At 37.5% G+C, this 27,728-nt stretch overlaps 1 protein-coding gene across 3 annotated transcripts in view; it reads right to left on the bottom strand.

Annotated features, from left to right (window-relative positions):
* TPK1 (thiamin pyrophosphokinase 1) overlaps positions 1 to 27,728 on the bottom strand; it is a 303,110-nt gene that overhangs the window by 236,871 nt on the left and 38,511 nt on the right. For all 3 annotated transcript variants that reach the window (XM_054059844.1, XM_054059842.1, XM_054059843.1), the window contains exon 2: positions 9,481 to 9,555. In XM_054059844.1, the coding sequence (XP_053915819.1) occupies positions 9,481 to 9,555 (75 nt within the window). The remainder of the gene's footprint in view (positions 1 to 9,480; positions 9,556 to 27,728) is intronic.

Here is a 27,728-nt window from a genome sequence, read left to right as displayed (position 1 = left end):
TCATTCTTGTGCTAACAACACCTTATCCAGGACATTTGAGCTAACACGAAACTTATTTTCAGTGAAAAGAGGAGCAGGCCCTCTCTAAAGCAAGATTTATATAAGGGTCTGAGCCAAATTAATTCAAAGTAACTAAAGGAACATTGACATCAAGAGCCTTTACATCAAGCTCCTAGTCATAAAGTTTCCAAGAATGGAAAATGATAATAAAACATTTCTAAAAATTATGGGTTGTCCCTGCTGTTTCTGAGGTCAATGAAATTTTCCAGAATGAGAAACCTATAACAAATTTTCTTTTTCCTGCAATATGATTCACTGTCAAGAAAATTGAAGTTGGCTTCTGTTTGTCTTCTCAGTGTATTAGATAAAGAATTGATAACTTGTGAGAGAAAAGGTGTTAATAACCACAATATTTGTTCTACTTTTACGTGCTAAGTTTTCGGCAGGTGTAAATACATGAAACTGAATCAAAGTCAAGAGAGCTTCACCCACTTAAATAAGCAAATCTTTGCTGCAATCAGAAGCAAACAATACAAAAAACCCAATCCATTCTCCAAGGTTCTAATACGGAACTGTTCAAATAGTATGGATGTTCAACAGCTGAACCACAGGAATAATCCCAGTAAAGTCATCAGGTTTAACCGCTGATTTGGTACCACTAAGTATTCTTTTCTTCTGACTCAAAACATTAGTGTCTCCAAGTACACACATAAAGTGATGAGCCTTCCAATAACTCTTGAAAAACTCTGGTCCTTGCCTAGGAATAAACACCCACCATGATACCAAACTCAAACTATGGACTGCTATATTCTAACAAAACATTCTACCTGTACAAAAGAGCAAAGATAGTGAGTAGAGCAGAAAGGTTAACTATTTTCTGACTTACATTTATTTAAAGTCCAGTTTTAATACTGGATAATATGGGTGAACACAAGACAGTATGTAAGGCACTTAGATAAGAAAACTAGCCATCCAACATCCATGTTCTCAAACTACTGATGTCCTTTCAGACACTGAAGACAGTGAAGGATGCACAGTCCATCAGCCAAGTAACCAATAAGTACTAGCATATTCTCAAGTTATTACAGAAGAGTTAAACTATTCACTGGCTGAGTTACTCATTATTACAATCATGGTAATCAAGTAATCAAAATCTTTAATATTCAAAGGCTGGAAACATAAGTAGCTTTAGGTAAAATAAAAAGAAGAAATCCATTTTGAAAAGGCAATCACAATTTGAAATAAGCACTGGACCAAAATTAATGCTGAGGTGTTTGTAGCAGTATAGGCTTTTTTTAAAAAAAATTCAAATAGAAAATAATAAAAAAGTTTCTTTACCCTTAGGCAACCCTAGAGTAAGAGAAAAAGAAGACTATAAAACAATGGTTTGATCCAAAGGCCATCACAGCCAGTGAGAAGACTCTGACATAAGTAACCATAGATAATATCCATCTTTTACAAGACTTTACATCTTCACCCTACTAGTGGATTCATGCTAAGCCCTAGCTATGAAAATAATACCTTTGCCTTGTAGTGACTCCCAGAGAAACAATCTTTTTAAACATGCCTCACTGTGTAGCCTGAGGCAGGGAAAAATCAAGTGTTCCTTTTATGGGATTAAGAACTGTCTCTTTTCTGTCACAGGTCTTCCTTATGCTAACCCTCATGCATTCACCCCTGCTCTCTACATGTGTTGCCAGGACCATTTATCTTGTTGAATCACTAATAAAATGAGCTATTAATCATCTTTTTTTCTATAGCATTATGCTTCCCTTTTAGCTTGGGGTGCTCTAATGCATTCTCCTGACAATATTTTCTAAAGCTCCTTCTTTGAACTGTCCTCTGGGAAACATCATGGTAACAGGATATATAGTATGATACTATCAAAGACTTCTATATAGAAACTCTTTTGACAATAGAACTCCCCTAATGGGATTTGCATCGCAGCTCAATAGCAAAAAAGTGCTGTAATACCCTTCCAATTTTTTTTTCTTCTGTTGTAATAATGTTATGCTTTTCACTAGTACTTCAAAGTAATTCTCTGTTGTTCTGTTACCCTGAACTTGAGCTCAGCAGGGCATAGCTTTTCAAAGTATCACAATTTTTTTTTCATTTTTCAAACAAAATCTCAAATCCATCTAACAAACAAAAATTCATTCTAGATCTTAGAATTTCCTGGTGCTGGATTTGCAGAGAATTAAAATAAAATTAAAAAAAATGCAGTTTAGTAAGTCTCAAATTTCATCTAAAGACTTTACTTCTATTACAGTTACTACTATGGTGAGAGAACTTGAATTGTGTGAAAGGCCTGGAAGATCAGCTCTTGTTCTCAGCTTTGCCAATAACTACCTAAAAAGCCACACAAATCAATGAGACTTACATTTCCAAATGTCCATACACTTGGGCTACCTCTTGGTAGACCCGATCCCAAAACAGAAAGCTCACAGTATATGTGTCATAAATAGAAGAATTTATCTTTGGAGTTTTAAACTTACTTTTATGAAGATAAATGTAAACCTCCATCTCAACAACGAAAATCTCGTACAGGTCAAGCTTATACACTGAATCATGGGCAGCAAACCTTGGTCTAGAAAAACTCTCTTCCCCAAATCCCTGCTAGTGCAAACTTAGCATGTTTTAAGATCCAGATATTACTTAGTCTCCAAGCTTAAAGCATAGTGTTAGTCAGACCTAATCAGGGCCAGGTTTTCTTTTTTCCTAAAGTATATTGTAGATGCTCTACTCTCGAGAACACTTGAAATAACATCTCTCACACTGCTGTAGTTGAAGGACATTAACTCACCGCATGCAGTCTGACAGCAGGCACACCACTGGAAAAAATTCAGTTTAAAATCTACATTGGGTGGCACAGAACAGCAAATATAAGTCACTAAATATAAACCAGAAATTATATTCTTGTTTGATTCAAATATGGGAAAATGAACTTCATTGTTGACTTATCAGGAGTCTAATATTACTCAGGGGAGAACAGAGTAGTTTAGCTGAGGCCAGCAGTAAGAGTTACTGCTAGTCTGGATGCCTGCTGGAAAATGCAATAAAGCATAGAAGTCCATGTGACATCCCAATCACCATTTTTATGAACATTTTCCTATTTATTAATAGCAGCTGCTCTAAATTCACTCAAGTTTTACACCAGCTGCCAATTCTGGGTCTAGTACAAATTTGAGATATATTGCAAATAAGTTCAGCTAGAAATTAAAAGAAAAGGTGAGAAAAAAACACACCATATGCCAACAAGGCAAGTTCATTGCTGACAGGCAAGAGGGCAAGTTAATGGCTGTACATACAAATAATTCCAGAAGTGTAGGTGAGGTCAATCATTAAGACAATGGAGGAAAAGGTATCAATCATGGATAAGAAAAAACAGCATCAGGGAAAGTCAGGTTATTTCCTCCCATTACACCACCTTTTCTCTGCTCAGAGACATTCAAGATGTTCCAACTATCTGTTACTTTCCTCTCAGTACATTTATCTGAGCTTTGCATTGCCACTTGTATTTATATCTTATTTACACTTATAAACAGCTCTTGGACCTCAACAGAAGACATTCAAAATATTACTCACCATTTATACTGCAGACAAAAGCATATGGAACATAAAATGCATAGAAGCATGTGGCCCTCAAAGACAGATGCCTCTGAAAATCATGATACAAATTAGCACCTTTTTTACTTGATTACTCAGGAAGAGGAGATATTTCATACTTTGCAGTCACCTCCAGCTGCTAACAATCCATTCCTTAGCAGCATTTTGATCAAACAGTAGGCTGACCTTGTCACGAAAGCCTCACATTCAAGATACTATTGGATAAAATCCAATAGTCACTTTGATTGTTGTAAAATGGCTATTGATAGAGATGGAAACCTGAAAAACTCAATTTATGGATAAGTATTCGCAACAGATGTAGTGTAATAAAATACTGTTTACATGAGGACAATCTAACACAGTTTGGATTTGAGTTATTATACTGCTGCAACAGAAGCCTGCTTGCTGTTATCTCAGTATACAGACACCCCCAAAAATACAGAGGTGAAATCTCTAGAGTGAGCAACATTTCTTTTTCTGGAGTTCTTCCATGTTCGTGATCTAAAACGTGTCATAAAAAGCCTATATACTATACATATACAGCAGTGGCTGGTAGGGCAACATAATAAGGAGACATAGACAGACACCAAATTCCTTCACTGAAAAGAACAGCCCATGAAAGACACTATTTAGGGAAGTGCTCCTGAAGGACAGACATTTTTGCAGCTCTATCTCATAAATGTCTCCTTTCCATCTGCTCATCCAACATTAAATACATATCTAACAAGTCAGGATTCAGTCAGCCCATTCCAAAAGGATGAACACATCCAAAAGGATGTTGGTTGTTTATTCTAGTACATCAGCCAGGGACATTTTGTAGTATGAGTGGCTAATGTTTAAAGCAGTTTGACAAATTCTGTTTGATTAAAAGCTTTCACAGAAAGCCTTTATTGGCAGACAAAGATCACAATCTTTTTGAGGAAGGCACAGAGGCTAATGTACTACTACCATTGTAAGAACTGAAAAAAATCCATGGACATGTTTCCTTGCTATAGAGCACAAGTGTAATAGTCTTCCTCTTCAGCCAAGCAGAACTGAATTAACCAATATTTTAATTCTACAACTGCAGTTACCAGTAAACCCATGGATATAAGAACACCCAGCCAGAGGTTAAAGGTAACTAAGGAAAACCAAGATTGTAGCATGTCTTTCTCCATAGCAAATACAAAGACGCTATTTAATGACAAACCTGCCGTTCCCAGAAATACAGCACTGATGGGAACTTCACCAGACTGCTGTAGAATGTTGCCATTTTACACTGATTCGTGAAATAATAATGTTATTTTTCAGAGTTTAACTTCTTGCTTTTCACATCTATCATTGTCAATGTTTAAGAATGGAAAACACAATGCAGAGCCATTCAGTGTGGTACCATCAAGTGACGATATTTGGGATCACAAAACGTTGGAATATTTGAGTATTATTGCTTGTAGGGGTAATGTTTTCAGAAATAAGAAATAATTTTGAGAACCTGAATTTGAGACAACTTTACAGAGGTGATTTCTTAGCACTGAAATAACTTTGCCCCTTTCCTGGTACTTCACTAGAGATACATCAAAAAAACAGAAGCACTTGCGATCACTAGACTCTGCTGAAAATCTTGGCATAAATAAGTCACTGTATTTCTGATTAAAAATGTTTTAAAGAGCAGAATCAAAATCTCAGGAACTTCTGTTTACTCTCTGGAAAGCCTCTTTTCTTTTCAGCAGCTAAAACCTAGACCTTACTACTTCTCAGCCTTAATGTAGAGATAGCTTCAGACTTCCAACACACAGTCATTTCTGTTAAAGATATATTTACATTTGAAAATACTTGCAAAGTAGCCCTAGAGACTAATGTAAACTGGTTTTTTTCCCTTGACTTTTTTTTTTTCGTTAAACAGTAAACCAGGGACTAGAAACATCACTGAAATACAGGCAGGAATTTAGGACGTGTGACAGGATTATCAAGCTAAGGTCCCCACTGGGTCCAGTGTTCCTTATAGGAACCTCCTGGACACAAAAATGAGCCATTCTGAGAAAAACAGGGCCCTGTCTCTTGCATGTATTTTCCACAATTAGGATAACTGGGCTCTGCAAAGGGATTTAGGCTCTGCAAAGGGATCTGAACAGGCTGGACCGCTGGGCTGAGACCAGTAGCATGAGGTTTAACAAGGCCAAATGCCAGGTCCTGCACTTGGGGCACAACAATCCTACGCAGTGCTACAGACTAGGACAAGTCTGGCTAGAAAGCTGCCTGGAGGAGAAGGACCTGGGGGTCTTGATTGACAGCTGACTGAACATGAGCCAGCAGTGTGCCCAGGTGGCCAAGAAGGCCAATGGCCTCTTGGCTTGTACCAGAAACAGCGTGGCCAGCAGGTCCAGGGAGGTTATTCTGCCCCTGTACTCGGCACTGGTGAGACCACACCTCGAATACTGTGTTCGGTTCTGGGCCCTTCGCTACAAGAAGGGTGTTGAGGCTCTGGAGAATGTCCAGAGAAGAGCAACGAAGCTGGTGAAGGGGCTGGAGAACAAGTCATATGAGGAGGAGGCTGAGGGAACTGGGGTTGTTTAGCCTGGAGAAGAGGAGGCTGAGGGGAGACCTTATTGCTCTCTACAACTACCTGAAAGGAGGTTGTAGAGAGGAGGGAGCTGGCCTTTTCTCCCAAGTGACAAAGGACAGGACAAGGGGGAATGGCCTCAAACTCCGCCAGAGGAAAAAAGGAGAAAAATCACATCGGGAAAAAATTTTTCACGGAAAAGGTCATTGGGCACTGGAACAGGCTGCTCAGGGAGGTGGTTGAGTCACCTTCCCTGGAGGTGTTTAAGGGACGGGTGGACAAAGTGCTGAGGGGCATGGTTTAGGGAGTGTTAGGAATGGTTGGACTCGATGACCCAGTGGGTTCCTTCTAACCTAGTGATTCTATGATAAGGACTGCAAGGGTAGCTGTACAACTCCCCCTGTTTCAAAATGACTGCATTAACAGCTACAGTCAAGGCACTTTTGATAATAATGTTCCTAGACTTGTGCTTGCTCATAGTCTATTCCCAATCCTCTGCAGCCACCTCACCTTCCCATATGGTCTCCCTATATCAGCTTCACTTACCGTGAGACCTTTTTCCTTCCCTATTCCTCTTCACTGATCTATTCTTCTCCATTTCTCTCACCATTTGGTTTGTCCCCTCGCCATTATACCCAATCCAATAAATCCTTCAGTGAACTACCATTTCTTTCTGCCACGTTACCCTTCATCCTGCTATTGCAAACTATCCCTTCTCCACCATTTCATCCATCCTGCCTTAAGAACTGCACTAATACTGTGTAACTGTATGTACCTAACAAAAAGGGAACATGTTCTAGATTGATTTGCTACAGTAATGAATATAATAGGCTAAAATCATGATAGTCTTTAGCTTATACTACCTTCCTATTTTCACTTATCCAGTTTATATGGTAAGATTGTTAAAAGCTGCTCCCTGGAGTGAAGAAAACAGATTTCAGTGTCCTTCACAAAGCATAGGTAATGGAGTTTATGCAAACTTGTACAGATTGAAATAATTCTCTTCAAAGTATGTCAGTAAAAATAGATTTCATACAAGACTGTAATAAGACAAAGGCTAATTAGCTGCAACCACTTTTTTTGTGAGGTCAAGGAGTTACACCTGGGATGATTTTAGCCTAGAATAGCCACACTTATCTATGTGATTTTTTTTTTTCTTTTAAACTCAGGATGTATCACATCACACCTTTATTTTCACTTGATGTTAAAGCGACCAGGCTAATGAAACAAGTTGTTTTGATAGGACAAAACCTACTTGAAAATAACACTTATGTCTCAGCATTCTGTACTCGGTATAACACCCAAGATTGCTGTAACTTAGACAAGTCAGTCAATATTTTATCTTTCTCCCTCTCACCCCTCTGGATTTTTCTCTCTCTTTTTCCCCCAGTTTGTGTAGCTGGCAATATTCTGTGGATCAACAGCTCCATTGTTTCCTTCTCATCATTTTTTTTATGATATCTCAAGCATATTCAGCTGGTCATCAAGCACTGTTTCTAAGGGTGTTTCTTTCTTTCGGGACTTCTTTAAGTTCACATACCAAAAACCCCAGGTTCTTGTAGTCCTGCAACAGCTTCTCTGCTGAGACTTCTTCAGCAGCAGAATCCAGGAGGCATAAGATTGTGATACCTACAGTAGTCCATAAGGATTGTCAGTCAGGTTTTGTGAAAAACTTGTTGTGGATTCACTGCAATTTACCAAAGCTGAGAAGTTTTGAAGAAAAACATTTTGGGTTTACTACGTCACCACCTTCCTCTGTCACTTTACTTAGACAGAAAATATTAACTATTTCTGGAAATAACCTATCAGCAAAAGTTTTATTAGCTTAAATAGGATTTCTGCTCCTAACTTTCACACACTCTTCGAAAAACTATTTACAGCACCAGAAATTGCTTTCAATACAGTTATTCTCACAGGACAGAAACCCATTGAGATAGTCTCAAGCAAGACATTCTGTGGTCCACTCAATTTTATTCAGCTTCCCATTCCAGCCCTTCATTGAAGCACTACAGCTCAGGGCTCATTAGTGTTACAATTAGAAGCACTCCATGCCCCAAGGGTCACCCTTGCACAGGTTTGATTGCAAAAGGAAGATTTCAAATTCCAAAGAACAGATAAAAAAAGTCTGATTAACAGAATACAGCATAAAAGTAACCCACACAAGGTACTACTGCCTTCAGTAACTGTGCATGTTTAGTTTGCTCTCACTTTTTCAACCTCAACCCTCAAATCACAGGAAAGGTGGGACAAAGAAATAAGATAAAAATGCTTACCCTTCTTCCCTTAGTTATTTAATACAGGGTATGTCTTTCAGTGTATCTTTTTTAATCAAAAAATATGTAGAATTGCATCTAGAAAATACACTTGACAGCCCTTCCACTGAGCACTTCTTGGGGCCATTTTTTGCTGATATTGCAAGCAAAAGAGAGCCCATTCAGGGTACAGTACTCATTCAGATGCTTCGAATCATCCAATGCAAGTGTCTCCCTTCTTTTCCCACTCCTCTGCTTACATAGGCAACTTTTAGGTTTACAGGAATTAAGTGGTATAAACACATCCTTCCCACTTCATCCCTTACTCCAATTCCTTTTAACTGTACAGCTACCCCCTGCCAGTCCTTATGCCTACCGTGAAACCAAATAGCTCTATCTGCTCCAGTCATTTAAGAGGAATCTCTCTGCAAGGTTCCCAGCCTCATAACAAGACAGTTCCTGTTGTTTGTCAGAAAGCTTCTGAAGGACTACATTTCTGTAGTGGAGGAATTAATAGCTCCAAGCTTGTAAAGATTTATCTGTCTCCACAAAATGTCAGAAAAACTTCAGCTATCATACCAGAGATGATGATTAGCATTGTGCATATTAAACAAAGGGGTAGTGAAACCTGATCTGCATAATTCCAACATGCACGCAAATTCCCACTGCTTCCACAACATAATATCTACACGGTTCATTTTATTTTGATTAAAATTAACACATTTCACTGATGACCTTTAAAAGGACGCTCACTTCCAGTCTCCTAAACGCACCATTGATCTACTACACTTTGTCAGCAGAACAATGATCATACCTAAGATGCCTCTGAAAAGCTACAGTCTTATACAGATCAGTTCATAAAGTTCCCACTGACGTAAGCAATGCAGAGACAAAGAATTTACATAATCAGCTCATTTGCTGCATTCAGCAACAAGGGACATATTCTGCCGATTCACACCCTCCCCAGAAGGTTGCTCTAGTTAGGAGGAAATTGCTACATTGCAATTCAACAGACATGAAGCATATTAGCTGGGTAGCGGCTAAGTAAATAACCAAATGAAGATGTATGCAAGTTATTATTACCTTTGCTCCACAGACAATGAAAATGACCTTTGTTGAAAGGCTGGTTCAGAATCAGAAGGCAAAACTTCAGGTTTCCTGTAAGATAAATGTTGATTCTTATTAGTAAGGATATTGATTTTTTCCCCTTTATTTTCTTTATTTTGCTTTTCCCATTTTAATTATAGTTCAAACACCTCAGAGCAACTCCACCAATTTCCTTGCTTCTTAGGTTTCATCACTTTCAGATAGTAAAGCTGCCAGAACTTCATTAGAAGCTTTTTACTTGGTAGGGTTTTGCTAAACTTTTAATTTATAGGTGACTTTTATCCATTGAAGGCAACCCTCAACAGGACTCCACATCAATATAGCACTCCTATTTAATCTCCCACTCACTCCTGCTGCCTGGATGCAGCATTTACTGATATTAGCTTCGCCCTGGCCTCTATTAACAGGGAACGCTGTAACTGCCTCCCTATGAAGCTGTCTGCAATCTAGGTCCAATATTCCTCTCTCCTGGTGAATGCAGAACTCTTGCTGCCATCAGTGACTTCTGTACCTATGCTTTCATATCATGAGAAGCTCCAATTGTGATAGATCCGCTGTGGTAGATGTTTTAAAAATACAGAATGAAAGGACAGGCACAAGGAGCTTAAAATCACAGCTGGTAAAAGCAAAAGGAAACTCTAACCTGTGTTATCTAGGTAATAGTACAGATTGGAAATCTCAGTGGATTTAACAGCAACCTGAACGGATCCAACAGTCTGAATAGGCTGCTAAAGCCTCCTGTCCTAGCAATATGTCCATTGTGGAAGGTCGATAATAAACCTACAAATATAAAAGACTTAAAATAAAAGGATTTATGATATGACAGACTTTGGTTTCAAAGAGTAAATACATAAATCTTATGATGGTTTCCTGTGGTGGGATTTGCATTATTTCACTTCCTAATTAGCTTGCCAATCATACAGTGATACAAGTTTCCCCTGGAGCTTGATATCCTTAGGCAATCAGATTAATGAAATATTATTTGGTCATGTGAAGCCACTGTAATTGAAAAAAAGAAAACCTCTATCACTAGAAAGCCTTTTGAGCTTTTAAGCAGATCCAGTATAGCAAGAGGCAGAAGGCTCGGGGTCAAGCCGTGGCTTAAGCCATATGATGTTACTAGGGAAAATGCAGATGGCGAAACCCCTGAAAGTGCAGAAATATCTTAGGGTGAGAGTAGGAAGGGGACAATCTTTAAAACAACAAATTAAATGCGTGATTAGGAGCATGAAGTGAAGGTTAGGAGATTGGGACACCACTATTCTCAACTTTTGAGTGACTTAGGGTTTCTCCAGTGACCCATTCTATGCCTTAGTTCCCTAAGCCAGAAATAACAGTACTGTCCTTCTTCATAAGTATCAAGAGAAATGCTACTGAAGACCTAGATAATTTTACTGCAGTAAAAAAGTCTACATGTTTATCACAGCTATCTTCTGCGTGGTGCTTTCAAATACCTTCCCTCATGTCTTCCATTTGCATGTCTGCTGACACGCTACACGCTTCTATTTAACTGATTATATATATATATAGGGGAATAAATTTACTTAGAAAAGAATGGAGGTGTCAGAGGACCAAGTAAATAAAGGAAAGTGAGAAAAATCTTTTTCTTTTCTTAGTCTGAACAGTTCTGCATTGTCCTTGAACTTTATGAGAAAAGCAGAAAACAATACATTCAAACTAAGTGCCAGTTTCCAGCTGCCTCACAAAATGGGACCTCAGCAGCAGATCTCCTAATGATGGTTAAGTGAGAAAGGCTGCCAACTCCTTATATTAAATCTAATCATCTAGTGATGCCCTCCACCGAAGAGCGCCAGCAAACATCACAGGTTCTTTTACTGTTACAATAATTCAAATAGACGCGGGTGCTGTAAACCTATTCCTGCTGGTGAATCACAAAAGGCGTTTCTGTGTCTGTTTTAGACCCTTAACCCATATCAGCATATGAAAATGCAGAAGACTTTTAGTGTTTTTTTGCACATCAGGAGGACTCCTGTTATATAGCAAGATACATTTTTTAAGCCAAAGTTTGGCTATGGGTGTCCACAAGGAGAGTTCAGAGGCAGATTTTCAGAGAGCTGGTAGTTCTTACTAGTTCAGTTGTTGCAGAAAAACAAAGAGGCAGATGTCCCCAGCACATGCAATCAGGAGGGGGAGTGCGCTTTGGGTTAGGCTTTTTTTTTTTAAGCACAGTTATGGGCTGAAAAAGTGGAAAAATGGAAATTACCATCTCTCCTACTTGTAGAAAAGTGAATGTCCCAGTAATTTGAAACCCCTGCAATTAATGCATGATAAAATGCTCTGATTAATGCTACCAAAATGAGCCTAAATGTCAATATTTTAATGGTGCTCACTGAGTTAATATAAAGCTGCAAAAAGGGCTGAGTCCTTGGTAGATGTAAAACAGTAATAAAATTGGACTGCAATAATTTACAGTCATTGCCCTAAAAACTATTAATAAATAGGGACTTCTGATAGCAAAGACCACATCAATGGATAGAATATGCAACATCCATCACTCTGAGAAAAACTGATGAGGGCTCACTATGCCAATGCTCCGAGCACTCTACTGGCTATTCGTTTGAAAACAAATCTACTTCAAAGCCATTTATCTTTAAAAGCCCTTAACAAATTAGGAAGCTTCTATCTCCTGGACTGTCTGCCCATACATTTTTCACAAAGATAATTAGCACTCTGACCCAACCATTAACAAAATTGTGCTCTGTTTGGACTAAAGGGAAAGAGAATTCTGTAAGCAAGAATTCAGCAGCAAAAATAACTTGTCCCCAGATATGGTAATCTCTACTGAGGAAGCTTTTGTTGCCTTTTTGTTAGAGGCAGAACAAGTTGGTCTCTTGCATACTTTCTTCCATTTTTAGTATAATTTTCTCTTTCATTATGTGCTTTTCTCGAAGCTTTTGCAGACTGAGCAAATTCAGCCATCTGCAGCACAAGCAGACAAGAATAAATTCCTCAATACAAAACCTCCAGCTTATTCTTGATGTTTACATCAACACAGAGAACGAATGGAGCCAAGTCCCACAATGCTAAGTCCTCTTGTAGAGGAATTAGCCATGTAGTAAGGCCCAGTTTCTACAGTAGAGAAAGATAACTGCAGGAAATTTTTACTTGCTTTTAGGGAACCAACTTTGTTCATCTCCAGTCATACTTGCTTGTTTTCCTATTTGGTGCTGATAAATCCTGCAGTCTACAGGCACAATTTAAAGACATGTGCACAACTACATCAACAACCAGTTACATGCAAAAATCTATTTAAAAAAAACCTTTTAGCAGACTTGGTAGATTTGGATAAAGCTGGACTATTTTAATCCTGTCATAAAAAAAGAACCAATTTCTTACTTTTCTTAGGCTACAAATCAATCAACAATCCCTACACATCCCACTGGGACCATCAGTGAATAACCTCATCTGTTCTGAAAACTTTTTCCCCTATCTGCTTTCCAACTTTTATTTAGCCACACATCTTCTTTGACAAAGCTTTTCTCATGGTTGCTTAGGAAGGACTTTAATCAAAGGTGTTGTGAACATCTCTGACAGCCTATGCAATGCCTTTTTACCCCATTTTAACTCAGTTAGAAGAGTTATAATATATTTTAGAGCACATATTTGCTATTCTAAAAGTCTTCTTGGCTTCTCCCTGTCATATCATACTCATCCAGCTATTCTATAAATATTTATAACATCATTATGCATTTTTTTATTGATTTCCCCTTGTCACATGCCAGTCTTCAGGCTGTATGTCTGTCACAAAGCATATTCAAAAGGCATATATATTTTTAAATACAACCTTTACTCAGGTAGCCAATAAAATAATATATGACCCTTCTTTGTTTCCCTTCACTGTTAGAATAATGTCACTAGAATTTATTCTGCATACTGTGAGCTTCCTGGCCATTGAATTTTCCAAGGGAAAAAAGCTTTCACTGCTTGCAACAAAAAAAACCCCAAATCACTGCTATTCCTAGTCTTTGTGAAACAATATAAGCAGCAACAAACAATGAGGGGGATACACTGTGCTATGATACCTGCATGCCCCAAGATGCTAATAAAGTCTGACTCCAAAGTCAGAGCTTCAACAACAGAAAAGAGCTTCCACTAAGCAAAAGTATTTGTGTTTTACTGTTTCCCTGAATAGGAGTCATTCCTTTCTTTTCCAAAGTTCTAATAAGAATGTTCCATAATGAGGCAGGTTTAGCACAGAGGAAGGAGGAAGGAAGAGACACGTAGTACAGGGGCAGAGGGATTTTACCATTAGTAAAGTATTTAATTATTTTAATTTAGAAAGTTGAGAGTAGGAGGGTAGTTACAAATTTTCAGAAAATTTCTGCATGGGTAAAAATACATCCAGATAAGCAAGACACTAATCAAGATGTCTTGAAAAGATACCGCACAGATTTGGGTTACTTGTATTCCGGTTCACATTGGTGGGAATCCAAATATTTAGAGAGCTTCTGTGAGAAAAAAACCTCTGCATGATCCCATTGAAAATTTCCTCCTGCCCACGTCACTGCTCTAAAATCAGTCTGCTTCACAGGATTTAAATTATAAAAAAAGATGATTTGGTTTCCAATATCATCATTCAGGAAATTCCTGCACCACAGATTCCATTTTTAAATGAACAGTCACTGTCTACTTAAATGTCAGAGTACGTGGGAACAAACAAGGCATATCTTTCACAATTCTGAAACAGCAACACTGATAAAAGACAGTGGAGCAATAAGCTGAGGCAGCTCTTCATATGGCAGTTGAAGTTTCTTTTTCTGCTGCAGAATTCGCATTGAACTGGTGATTCTAAGAATTCCACACAAGCCCTCTTTAGTGGGAGCCTATTATAATAAACTCTCAAGAAAGCAGTTCATGAAACCAGCAAACATAACAAAATAACGTTCATGCAGAAATACGTGGAGGCTATTGTTATAGATCAACAAAGGACAATTACTAAAGCAACTTGCTATGTTGTCGATCTGGCTTTGGTGTCAGTTTTGTATTTGCTTGGTTGGTTAGTTTAATTAATACATTCAACTGTCTTATTTAATTTAAAAACTCTCTACAAAAAAAAAAATCAGAAATTATCAGCTTTTACTTTAAAGGTTTTCTTAGCATCCTGTTTAGGTTGAAAAACTTTGCTCCAGTGCAGTGCTAAGCATCACTAAGTCAAACAAAAGCTAGAATGGTAAATTCCAGTATTGGTGAAGCAGATGTCACTAACATGGTATAAGGAACACAGGATGAAAAACAAATGAGGTTATAAAGAATGAATTATGGCATCAAGCAAAAAAAACCCCATTCATTATAATGAACTGAAGTGGACAGCTTTAAACACTTAAGGAAAAAAAGATTTTATTACTGATATTCCTCAAATCAGGAACACAGCTATTTAAATATACTACGCTATTAAGGTATCCCACATTCTTGCTTAAATGAAGGCTCATGTAGAAAAACACCACTGAACACACCTGAAATATTCCAGTATTACATTGGTGAAAGAAAAATGATCCTACAATGGCATCTTTTGCTGTGTCCAATGGCAATGCACAGAATATGGGATTTTAAAACTAAAAAAAAGGAGTATAGGGGATCTGCACCAAATCTACATAATTTTCTGCCAAGTAAGCACCTGTCCCCAAAGGTCAAGTCCAAAACTGATGCTCTGGGAAGAACTACTTGCTAGTTTCTATGTTATTGCTAGCTAACTGAAGTAGACTGTTTCGTTCAGAACCTGGTTTAAGAGGTAACAATCACTTCCCAAACATATTCAACTGGGACAGCCTCCCTGACAGAAATTAAGTAAACATTTGATTACACAAAAACTTAGGAAAATTAGTCCATCAGACTACGGTTCATCCACTGCTTCCTGAAATGGTTTCTTCATAGTGGTTTCTTTAGTTTTTGGGGTTTTTTTTTTTAGATACTGATACACCACCACCTGTAGTTTCCTACCTGATACACAGATGTAGTTCCTAATAGGCAATTTACCTGCCGATGTAGCAATTACTCTTGAACCCTGACTTCTGCCTTATAAGACAAGGCTCTGGTTTTATCAATAAATGTCTTTGGCAATTCAATGATAATGCACACTACCTACATCGATATTAACAAGTAGCATGGCACAATAAAATCAATATAGACCAAAACTGTTGATGTTGAAGCAATGATATTCACACTATAGGTGTTTTGGAAAGAAATGAAGAGAAGGAGGCTACTTCATGTTAGGTTTAGTCTGGTTCTGTAAACTAAATACCCGTCAGCAGTATGAGGGCAGTATGTGCACTCCTGGAGCACATTTTTAAGTCTCATTCAAAAGGAAATTAGGTTACATATTCCAAAACCACTCTGCAATATAAAGCAAGCACAGTAAATACGTAGGATAAGGAGACTTGCTTCAAAAGCATATTCTTGATCAAAAATAAAATGCTAATGTAAACATGCCAATAGTCACATGGCTTTGGTTTTATCAAGTTTTAGTTTATTTTTTTTTAACAATGTCTTTACCAAACTAAGATGACTAATGCCATAAGATCAGCCTAATTTAAATAAGCAACAGATTTTTGTAATCTTATACTCATCAAAATTTGCCCCTAACTTTATACTGTTATACCTAAGAGGCAACCCGACACTTTTATCTGTGGTGTAGGGAAGGTGGGGAGGAGTGTTAACCCAAAACTTGAGCTTATCTGCACTATACATTCCTGGAAAAGCACTTAACATCAGATTCTAAGACACTACTTTTTAAAGGTTATTTTTCAGACTAAAACCTCACTTTGAACTGAACAAATAGTGCTTCTTATATAAAAATGCTCTTCATTCCGCCTTTCTCTTTCTTGAAATGTTTTCCCCAGCAGTGCTTCTATTTATTTGGAAACCCAGTGCTCTGCTGTGATACCAGGGGATCTAAAATTGATTATTTCAAAGTTATGCAGTCCACCTCAACACCTGGAAATCTAATGTTTTAAATGTTTCACATTTAAAATGTTTCACAACTCCTGCAGAACTGCTACTTTGAAAATGGAAATACTTCTTTTAAGTCTGTCAGTAAAATCCACTCCCTACATCTGTGCTTTTCCTAACAAGGTAGTTGTCAGCTTTAATTCAGAGAAACAGTTAAGCTTGGACTATTGTATTAATTATAGCCACTACTTATAAAACATTGCGTGGTTGCATTTTACCATATTTAATCCCAAGCCTCCAAACAAGCTATTTAATTTTCCTTGTACAAGTGACAACTCCAATAACAAACCAACACAAATTATGCAAAAGGATCACAGACCTTACAAACATGTTCTCAAACTTACTGAATGTATAAATCAAATATGCATACCCAGCTGCTTTTTGTGCAAATGCAGTGTTATCCCTGTCAATGCATTTTTGTGTTAATTTTTTCATGTAAATTCTATTGATTTTTAAATATTTTACAGCTCTTAATTCTCCAGACAAATTCCTGCAAGAAGAGTAGGAACAAAAGGGGATTTGTGCAAACAGTCTAGTTGAAAAGCTGCAATGTGGTACTCTCTAGAGAGCCCTCTAAAATAATTTATTTGGATGAATTCAAAACAACTGATTTTTCACAATAAGCCACAAATATGGCCATAGACACAAGATAATATACCTACATTATTGACCACTGCTGCTCCTAGAAGGGTGCTACACCTTGTAGTAAAACTTGTCAATTAATTCCGGTGTTCCTCTAGAGGCTCTGAGGGATGTATTTTTCATCTCGGTATGCAATGGAACATTTCTTTTCATACAAACTCCTAGGTGCATTTCTGAGTGCTTGGGACTTCTGCTCTTTATGTGCCAAATATCTCTGTCTGGTCAAGCAGAATAAGATCACACAGTTCCCAGTAGTCAATCTTCAGGTTTAGATAATTTGTCCGGCATCACGAAGCAACTTCATGGCAGGATTCAAGTCTCCAAGGCAACAATGGACTGAGTTGGATCATGAGAACTGTCTCCTTAAATATAAATCATAACAATCACACTTATTCCTATAATATAAATGGAAATGATACTTGTGCCCCATTACCAACTCTCATTTGAAAATAAACCCATCAGTAACCAATCACTTTGGGGATGCAGCAAGGTAACATAAACCCTAACAGGGTCTTGGAGAGACCTACTGACATATGCATCATTTGCTACTGGAAGGCCTTTAACTTGGTTTATCTCATACCCTTGCTGCTTGTCTCTAGAAACCTTGCTAGACCATCCATCCATCATTGTGCGCTTTGCGTAAACAGGACTTTCATTTCAAGCCGAGCACAACAACAGTCAGAATTAGTTGGAAGCAGCAAGGGGGGTTTTAGCTGAGATGTTATCACCTAATTAGTTATATACACTACTAGTGTTCAAGACTACTGATTGGACTCAAATTGCCCAATGATCCAAAAAAAAAGAAAGTGCTTTCTGATATAGGCACAGACGAGTAATGGCCTAGCAGTTTAGTCAGAAATATTTCCTTCTGTGGTATGGAAAAAGTAGTCAGCTGAGGCTGAAGAGATGGGAAATCTAGTCTCCGAAGTTGCAGAATCTGACATGACTATTCATATTTCAGATAAACTTTAAAAGTGCATTAATTAGAATTAGAATGCAGAATTAGACATACAAATTTGATATAAAAAATATTGATAATGTTATGGTGAATTCAACTTTCCTTTTTAAAATTTCTAGGCACAGAGTACTGAGATTGGAGTTTAAATCTACATCGAAGCAAAAATGAAAGGAAATGCAGAAAGAATCTATGAAATTTCCATTTCACCTTTAGGCTGAAAAATAAACACAAATTACTACAAAACACTATCTTCTAGTTTTAACTTTTTTTCCCTTAAAAAGATATTAAAATATCTTCACTTTAGAGAAACTTTAGGAACCACCAATAGAACTTTCCAGCGCCTCCAAAACTACTACTACTATTCAAGTAAGTTTCAACCTTAAAAAAAACCCGCAAGCCAGTTGCTTACTTTCTAGTTGTTTAATAGCCATGTCTGTCCTTGCATTTTAAAAACACAGCAATATGTATTCACACATTGTTTGAATACACCACACTAATAATACACGTTATCTGGGATGTCTCTATTTCTAGGGATACAACTAGGCATACAAACTCCTCTGCTGTCTTCAGCCGCTATCATCACCTCAATCTGCTCGCTGCAAGAGGAAGGTGACTTCAAGGAATCACAAGGCAGAGAAAGCAGATAACAGGAGTCTCTTTGGGCGAGTTGGTATAAGGCACAATACCCTCAGCAAACATACAGCTGTGCAAACAATATAATGTCATCTTTCTTGACCTATCTAGGGCAAACAGATATCTTCGCGTATTTTCTATAGGATTAACAAAATTTAATAGATACTTAATGATTTACATATTACCAACCAAAGAGTAAGATTGACCTCAACACTTAAGTGCCACTCAAAACCACTGCTCTGCTGCCACCAAGCACCCCACAGACACTTCAATTATTGGCATTAACGTTTTCCATGCACATAAAAGTCTGATTTCTGTCTGCACTGAGATGCACTGAAGTCTAAGAGGCTGAAGGAACCCAATGCCTCCTCTGATCTCAAAACACCACTGCTCATATTTCTCTACTGATCTCATTTGAAGGTCACATTTGAAGTAGCTGTTCTCAGAGCATACCTAATAGATCCAGCTTCACAGTGTCAGCCATCTGTTTTTTAAAAAACAGGGAGGAGCTATACCTCTTATCAGCACAGATTAATAGTTGGAGCACTCCCTCAGGAGGCTGCTGACCTACATTCAGGTCCGTTCTCTGTCAGAAGGAATTCACATCCAAATCCCACTACAGTCAAGACAGCGCTGTCCTCGCCAGACATGATGTTATTCTTGGGGAAGTAGATCACTCCCTCCCTGCTCCAAAAGTCAACTATATTAATTGCAATATTTTCATAAAACTGTTAAACAGAAGGAGCATATGAAAGTCTGACTCTGCAGTCCACTGAAACGGATACAGTTTGTTCTCCAATGTTTACCTATTCAAACCTTCAAACCTTGAATAACTGCTCCAAATACCTCACCACAGTATTACAAAAACATACCCACTGCTGCCTTCTTTCCAACACGTGACATGCTTTCAGAGAAAAGTGTAACCTCTGGCTTTGTAGGATATTTTTCAGATAAGAAGAGTGGTTCTCTCATTATCTTCTCTCATTATCTTCAGAAGATTTAGCACGTGGAGTCACAAAAGGAGGAAACAACATCCTGCAGCACACCTTAAGATGTCTACATCCCACAGAGCAGGGTTTTAGATGCTTCATTCTTCGCATTGTTCATGGTATTTCCACTGTAAAGCTCGCCTGATTTCTTCTTAGTACACTTGTTCTGATGGATTTTACTCCTCATATATAGCAAATTCTCCCTCTGTCCTGTATATACAGCCCAACTACCATGCTCAAGACAAGTATTCCATGGCCAAAAGTCTCATGTGCATTTGCTGAACAGCTAAACTCCAGTATAATGTTATGAATAGCAGACAGTAATGCCCCATTTACAGAAACAGGAAAATAGGCATTATGTGACTACAGAAAGATCACACCCTTATTCAGCAAATTAGCAAATCCTTAAAACCCAAAAGACGCCTTCTGCCTCTCAGCTTGATTTTGTAAAAACATTAAAAATTACAGATGGCTTTTGGCCAAATTCTAGTTTGGACAACTTTACAAACTTCTGTTTCCCTATTTCCCTTCCACTATCCTAATGAAATACAGTATTTCTTACTGTTCTGAATTCATGTTCTAATTAAGCACTTATTTAACTGCACATAGCATTCAACCTAGCTACCATGGACTTTGGAGTTGTTTGGTATTTGCATTTAGAGGGTTTACTGTGTTTAAGAGAGTTGTGTAAATTACGAGTGATCTTTGCAACCATCAATTATTTACTCTTCAGATACAACAGGTGAGATTGATGAGAAAACTCCCATCAAATCCCAGGATTTCACTTCATATGCTTTGATGAAAATCTGTGCTGCGGCAGTAGGTTCTGCAACAACTGTTTCCTCTTTGGGCTGGATATCAGAGAGGCATTCTTGCCCAAATCACGTTTTCAGTTGTGCAGTTTTCCCAAAGCAGATTCTTCTGTACTTTGAAGGGAGAGGATCTGATGCAAGGTTCAGAATAACCCCCAGAAGGTTAACAAGGGCAACGGAGGCTTTCACGGTGATCAAAACAACAGCCCACAGAAGAGGTAGACGTGGTGAGAGAGTGTCCAGGTCCCCAGAGTGAGGAGGAGGAGAACACCTTCCAATATTATTGCGAGAATCCTTTTAACAGATGTAGGAAGGGAAGGCAATGACTGTAATTTGCCAACAACTTTAATAAATAATTAACTTCTAAATAACGGCTTTTGGTTTCATGAGCTTCATTTTATTATTTCTAGAGTTTTTACCGAATGGAGGCAGCTGAGTTCTGCTGCCTCTTTTAGGGCATTCTGTAACTTTACATCCACTAGTGGCTTCCCTTTTTTAACAAAACATTTTTCAGACCTACTTCTATATAATTTTATAAATAGGTAAATCTACATCTGGAGAAAACGAGCTAAGATAAACAAAATGAAAGCTAAAAAAACCCTAAGGCAATGAAAATTGCATTACATTATCAGCCATGTAAGGAATTTTTATGTAACCTGGACAAAGTTCCTCTTCAGATTTCACTCTGCAATATGTCATTGTGTTGCATCTGGCAGAAAAATAAGACCTAAAATCAAAGTTCTGTGGACTGAATAGCTCCAATAAGCTATTTGGTAGGCTTACTAAAATCAGGAACTGGCGAACATTGTGTTTTGGAACAAAACTATTGGGTGATAAAGAAACAAATGTAGAACACTGCCAGAACATTGATGCTTCTTCCAGAGTTATAAAAAATTGCTTTATGTTGAAAATTTTGGAATGAGAGTTATTCATCTTTCATCTAACTTTAAATAAGATTTTAAAAGAGTTTTGCAAGTAAATGATCTGATAGTATTATCAGGAACACTTTGTAATCTGGTGAACAGGATAGCATATCCAGCAAATACAGGCTCACAAGAAAGTCAGTCCCCCAAAGCATGCCTGTAAGAAGGGTAGTTGCACAAGCAGACCCACCAAATCATTAGCACAATCTGTTCCCATAAGACAATTGTCACACAAATAAGGTTTGTTAGGTTTAGTCACTACACAAAGTATGATAACTGCTTTTATTATAAGCCACTTGTGCTTGTTTATAGTCCCCTGTTTTGACATGCTGCAGATCATGTATAATTAAAGAGAGCTGTTACTTTCTTCCTTCCTCCACAATACAGTAAAGCCTGTAAACAAAGACAAGCTCTGGGACCATTAAGAGAGGCACTTGTTTGCAGACTCTCTTTCCAACCAGCTCCTTCAATTTCAATACTAAAACTGTCAAGCTTAATTAAGAGTTATGGGGCGTAACCATTTCAAAACCATAAATCCATACAGCACAAAAGTTACTTGACTGCCTTAGTGAACCTCTCTTTTTAAATAAGCAGTATCTCTTTCTGAGACCTAATTTAGGTTCTGTATACACAACTTTGTATTGTAAATATCTTTATTGCTTCTCCTGCAGTGAATATAAAGACAACCATAAAATAATTTCATCCCAATGTCTTCTGGTTTATTTGAGTATTTAAAGTGGACCTCAATGCACATTCTAATGCGTACACTGCCATTCTGTCCAAATTCACCACAGCTATTTGTGATCCTTCAAAAACTCTGCAGAGAACTGCACTTCTTTCCAGTTACTTTTATTACTTTCTTTCTAAATTTGCTTTGCCTTTTGAGTGTGCACAGCTGTCCACACGTCCTCACAGCCTCAAGCAGAATGATATGGAGAAAGAAGTATTAAGACTTCACTGACAAACCATCATCCTTTAAAAACAGCTTCAACATTCAGCACACCCAGTCTGAGACAGCAACTACCCACTCCACAAAATCCACCCAAATGACACCACAGTGCAGGCTTAGATTTAAACCTTAAAGTAACTTTACCCATTGCATGGGAACTACACATTTCCTTCCATTTTAACAGTGCTTAGGCCTAGCACAGGAACCTTGGCTGGATCAGAGTCCTACTGAGCATGAGATCAATCCACAACACCCAGTGCAACCTGGGTCATGTGGCACTACCTAATTTAATAGATAACCGCGATCACTACTTCAAAAGCTTGAACCTCACAGTATTTGACAGATTTTAAAATCAATGGAATTTTGCCATTTTCAGTGTTATAGTCCCATGTACACTCTTACCATTAACTTTCTTTCATTTACAGGGATTTTATGTCCTTTACAGCAAAGAAAGAAACTTGAAAATGAAAATCTTAAAAGCTTAAAAACAGAAGGGTGATTAAAACAGTATCACATCTATTACTAATTCTTAACCTAATGATTTTTGTAATAAGATCACATAAGGAAACCTTCGGTTTCCTTCATCTGCTTCATGGACTAATAGAGTTCTATTTATAGAACTGCTGATCATCTAATGGGGAGTCTACAGCCACCCTTAAAATAAAAGTTTCCTTAAAAATTTGTTTCTATCTTGATGAACACTTTTTTATGTGTTAAGCAACATTTCAGTCAACTTAGCTGTAATTTCCTCTACACAAGCAGAATTTAAGCAGACTAAACATTAGCTGTAAAAGACTTCTTTCAGCTGATTATCAAATCCAGAGAGGGACAGAAAATACACCCTGACCAGTGAGTTAATACATTTTGGATAAAGGTACTAGGAAAAGGAGCTAAGCCTCTCTCTTCTTCATTACTCTATCTGGAAAACGTGTTTAATAATAATGCTTTGAACTTAAATTTCCATTTGTAGATTTGAAATCACTTTACAAAGGTGCATAAGCATTATTATTCTCATTTCACAGTTGGCCTCACTAAGTACAGAGATTTGTAGCAATTTGTATGAGAAGCGGTGCTCTCTAGTGAATAAGTTAAGAGTCTGAAATTATCTCCCCAGGGTTTTCTTCCCAAATAAGCTGCAAACTTGAGTCTACACCGAAACTCACCAGGGCAAAACTAGAGACAGTCCATCTGAAATTGGTGGGTTTCTGCATGGGAATAGGAATCCAGGACAGAATGACATGACACAGATCTGAAGAACTGCTGCTTAACATTGATCTAGTCTGTTAAAATTCACTTTTCTGACCACTAGGGAGATGGTCATCACAGAAGTCATCACAGTATTCAGACTCAAAAATATGCAAAGAAATGATTTATCACCTTTTCAGAAGGAAAAGGAAATAATAGGATACGTAACAGTGGACAGTCAGGAGCTTGATAAAGAGATCTCCTTAATCACCGTCATCACACATTTTCCTCATCTTTTGCTGACAAAAAGTCTTTCCTGCAATAAGAGTTTTTCTTTCTTTATATAATTCCTTCTATGCACAACAGCTCCTGCACATGGCAGCAACTGTACCTATAGGATTCAAATTTTTACATGGAAAGCAGTTCTGTTTGATAAATCAAAGGATTGAGGAAAGTATTAAGAGTACATCTTCTCCATTAACTGTAACCATTTTAGAATCTTTTATTGTCAAATATCACTTAGGTTAAACTTCAACCAACATTTCTAATTTCACACTGAATTAAAGGCTAAAAATGAGGTAGTAGCACCGTATTTTTATTTTTTTTTTTTTAGAATTACAGGAATGATAAAAATCAGGCCTATAAGGCTAACATGTAGAAAAAAAGATTTTTGAGGTTGCACTTTAAACTACTATCTATTCTTCAAGAAGCTGCTTACTTTCATGGTCAGGCCTAAACCACAATGGCCCACAAAGTCAAAAGAATCTCTCACTCTTATCAGCTTCAAAACTACTCCATTTTTTCCTGCAGTTGGCCAAAAAAGGACACCAACGCACCAACAGGTAGGAGATTAAGCCAAAAACACATATGCAGACTTCTAACTTTGCGTAAACAAAATTAAAAAAATTAAGTATTTGCAGAAACAGCATTTTCAAAAAAATAAAATAAAAAGGCAATAGTTGACACTGAAGTCGATTTGCTTACTTGTATTTTTCTCAGCTGTAGTAGCCTGTACATGTAAAAATTGTATGTAAAGGAGATATGCATGCACAAAAGTGAACTGTGAAAATAATCTTAGTCTTTTAAATTCCATAATACTTTAGTAAACTTTATATGGAATATGAGTGTGAAATAGAGAGATCAAACTGCTTTTCCAAGCCCAATCTTTAATAGAAAGAACAGAAGATGCCAAACTGGAATTCTAATAATTCAACATTTAGCTACAGAGGTTTGGCACCCCAGCAAAATTTCGTAATTCATAGTTCACAAGTAAAAGGTCAAAGGGACTATTAAATAATTTCACTTGCATAACAAAAGAATCTTTTTTTTCATTCTCTAACACTCTTTTTAAGCCCAGAAAAGTGTGTTCAAATTAGTCTGAAAAAATCAACAGATCAAAAACTGACCACGTTTTTCGTAGTTTATTCAGGACAGCATCACTTCTCTCTTTGTGTAGTAGTTTTGTGTCAAGGAATAAATCCATAATGGATTCAGGCTGATTTGTACCCAGTGCAGTAACTGCTATGCCATGTCTTAGGAGATTTAACAATACTTCTTTACAGTTATATCTCTAACACTCCTTGACTAAAAACACAGTTAGTCACACTTTAACACATGAATGTATGTCAATGATGGTGACAGGGAAGAACAAAAACTTTGGGTCATATGCATAAGCCAAACACATTTAGTTTGACCACCAGCACGAAGATCTCATGATCAGTTCTACAATACACCACAGAAAGTGAATCTTTAAAGAAGGCAATCTCACTGACAGCTCCTTTCTCTCCCCAGCCAGGGCATTACAATGTCCACCTGAGAGCATTTCTTCTACGCCAGACTCATAAGGTTAGAGAGGATGTCACAGAGGACGTGCAACTCTTGCACTTTGCATAAAAATTCACCAGAAAAGAGAAGCTGCAGAAATTGTGATCTGTTCTTTTAGTGTCCTTTTGTGGTTAAGAACTTTTGCTTCTACTCCACTGTAACAGCACTACAACCAAATCAAGGTTTCCTGTCAACAAGATCTACAAGGAATACACATTACTTTCAGTTTAACAGCTTTCAGGCCTCTTACGCCACCTCCCACTTCCTCCCTAAAACCACAACTGAGATCTTATTGACTAATATGACAATATCTAACAAGGGTATAGCTGATTAATTGTAGGTTTGATCCTGTCTACAATGCTCATATGCCAGCACCTGGTTCACTTGTCTAATTTTGAAACAAAAGGTAGCACTGCCACTAAATACAGATGAACTGAGGAAAACATATCAAATACAAGTTTTTACTTTAGAAAGCATATTCAAAGAGCATCTTGAATTATGGGCAGAATGAAGTAAAAGAAGGATGAACACTAGTCCATTCAGGACTATGTTGATTGTCCAGTTCTCCATGTGAATATAAATCAATCTTTAATCAACATTCGTAATTTCTGCATCAGGATAAATTTAGAGGAAGCAGTTACGGAAGCATAAAAATTGGTATGTGCACACACCCACACATACAAAAAGGCATAATGTGCTGTACGGGATTACAGCTCTGTATTTAGCTGATGGATTAAGCACCAATAAATTAAAAAAAAAAAAGAATATTACTTTTCTAATAAAAAGTCAAAGATTTAAAACAGAAGAGCCTTTTTAATGAAAAACAAATGGCATTTAAAACTTAATTGCTCTCTGGTCTAATAAAAGAGTCAAATCCTTTGTTTAAAGAAAAGAAACTAATAATCACAGACATTGATATGCACAAAAGAAACCGCTTGCAATGCAACAAGTCCTACTTGGTGGCAGTCTGACTATGGCAAACAGTAGTAGTACTAATGGAAGTACAGGCATGCCTAGAAGAAAACAATTTAAATCAGATTAAACTGAGGGACCATTAACTTTTTCTTTTAAGAACACTTCTAAAAAAACCTTAACAAATGTAAACACTCCTAACTTTAGTGATTAATAATTAGCCAAATGTAAACAGACTTTTAAGGACCCTTATTACATAACAGGGTTATAAAATTTGGACAACTTTTTAAGATTAAGCACAGACTTAGATGGCACATGGCTTTTGCTGGCACTGATACAGACTTTGCTGCTGGGCCATCACCAGCATGACTCATGGAGACTCAGGAAGCACTGGGATGCTGGCGCTCATGACTGGTGACATAGTCTTGTAACCACACAAACATTTCACTGGCACTATCATGTATTGTCAAACCTAAACTTAGTGAGCACAATCCCTGCCCTGTCTCCAGGACTGTCGCTAAGACTGAGCCCTCTGTGGAGGTCCCACACCCACAGGCAGAAGTCTGTGTTGGTTTTCTAGAGGGCCACTGTTTCACCCTATGTGCCAACTATAAGTCTGTCTAACTTCCCTTCACCCCTGAGTCATTTTTCCTGATGCAAAGTAAAAGAACAGGCTGTTTTGATCACTAGAAGGAAATTTAGTCAAAGACACTCTAGACAAGAAGTGTTTCGCCTTCCACAAGGCAAAACCGGAAGATAAAGTAGCAAAGCAAAGTAGCTCTTATGCTGCATTGCCTCTCTCAGCTTTTCCTTCAGACCCAGTATATTGACTTTTAGGCTCATCCTATCCCAAAACTCTCCTGCACATAGTCTTATTATCTTTGAACATATTGGAATAATCAATACCAACACAAGTGTTCACACACTAGATACCTTTAACAGTTGCATTTGATGGACTTACACAAACCACCTAAAACCAAACAAAGCAAAGTCTCCCTTTATACTACTTTTTAAAAAGATGCATCAACTTCTTACATCTTAAATATTTTAAAAGCATACCTTCCCTTCTTTCCTTTTTTGCTCTAATGATACTCAGATAAAACAGGTCAGCAACACTTCAGATTTTTTTTTTTTATTTTCCAGAGAGAAGATAATGGTTTATATGGATTTGCCCTATGAACTATAGTATGCAACTTAATGAGGAAAGTTTCACATCTGTAATTTTTAAATCGATGAAGTTTCAATGAAACATTTTTACTTCTAACTCTGTATTCCTTAGAAAGCTAAACTTGCCACCATATTCAATATAATAACATTACATGTGGTGCTTGCCATGCAAAAAATTTCCTGCTGGGGCCTTTTTTTTAAAAAAAAAAGTAAGTAAATCTGTACTTCTCAAAGCATTTTGAAATTCAAATGACAATTTAGTGG

The sequence above is a fragment of the Cuculus canorus genome, chromosome 2 (genome assembly GCF_017976375.1).
Source record: "Cuculus canorus isolate bCucCan1 chromosome 2, bCucCan1.pri, whole genome shotgun sequence".
NCBI classification, from domain to species: domain Eukaryota; kingdom Metazoa; phylum Chordata; class Aves; order Cuculiformes; family Cuculidae; genus Cuculus; species Cuculus canorus.
Note: the sequence above shows the minus strand (reverse complement) of the source record. Positions and strands in the feature narration are given on the sequence as shown.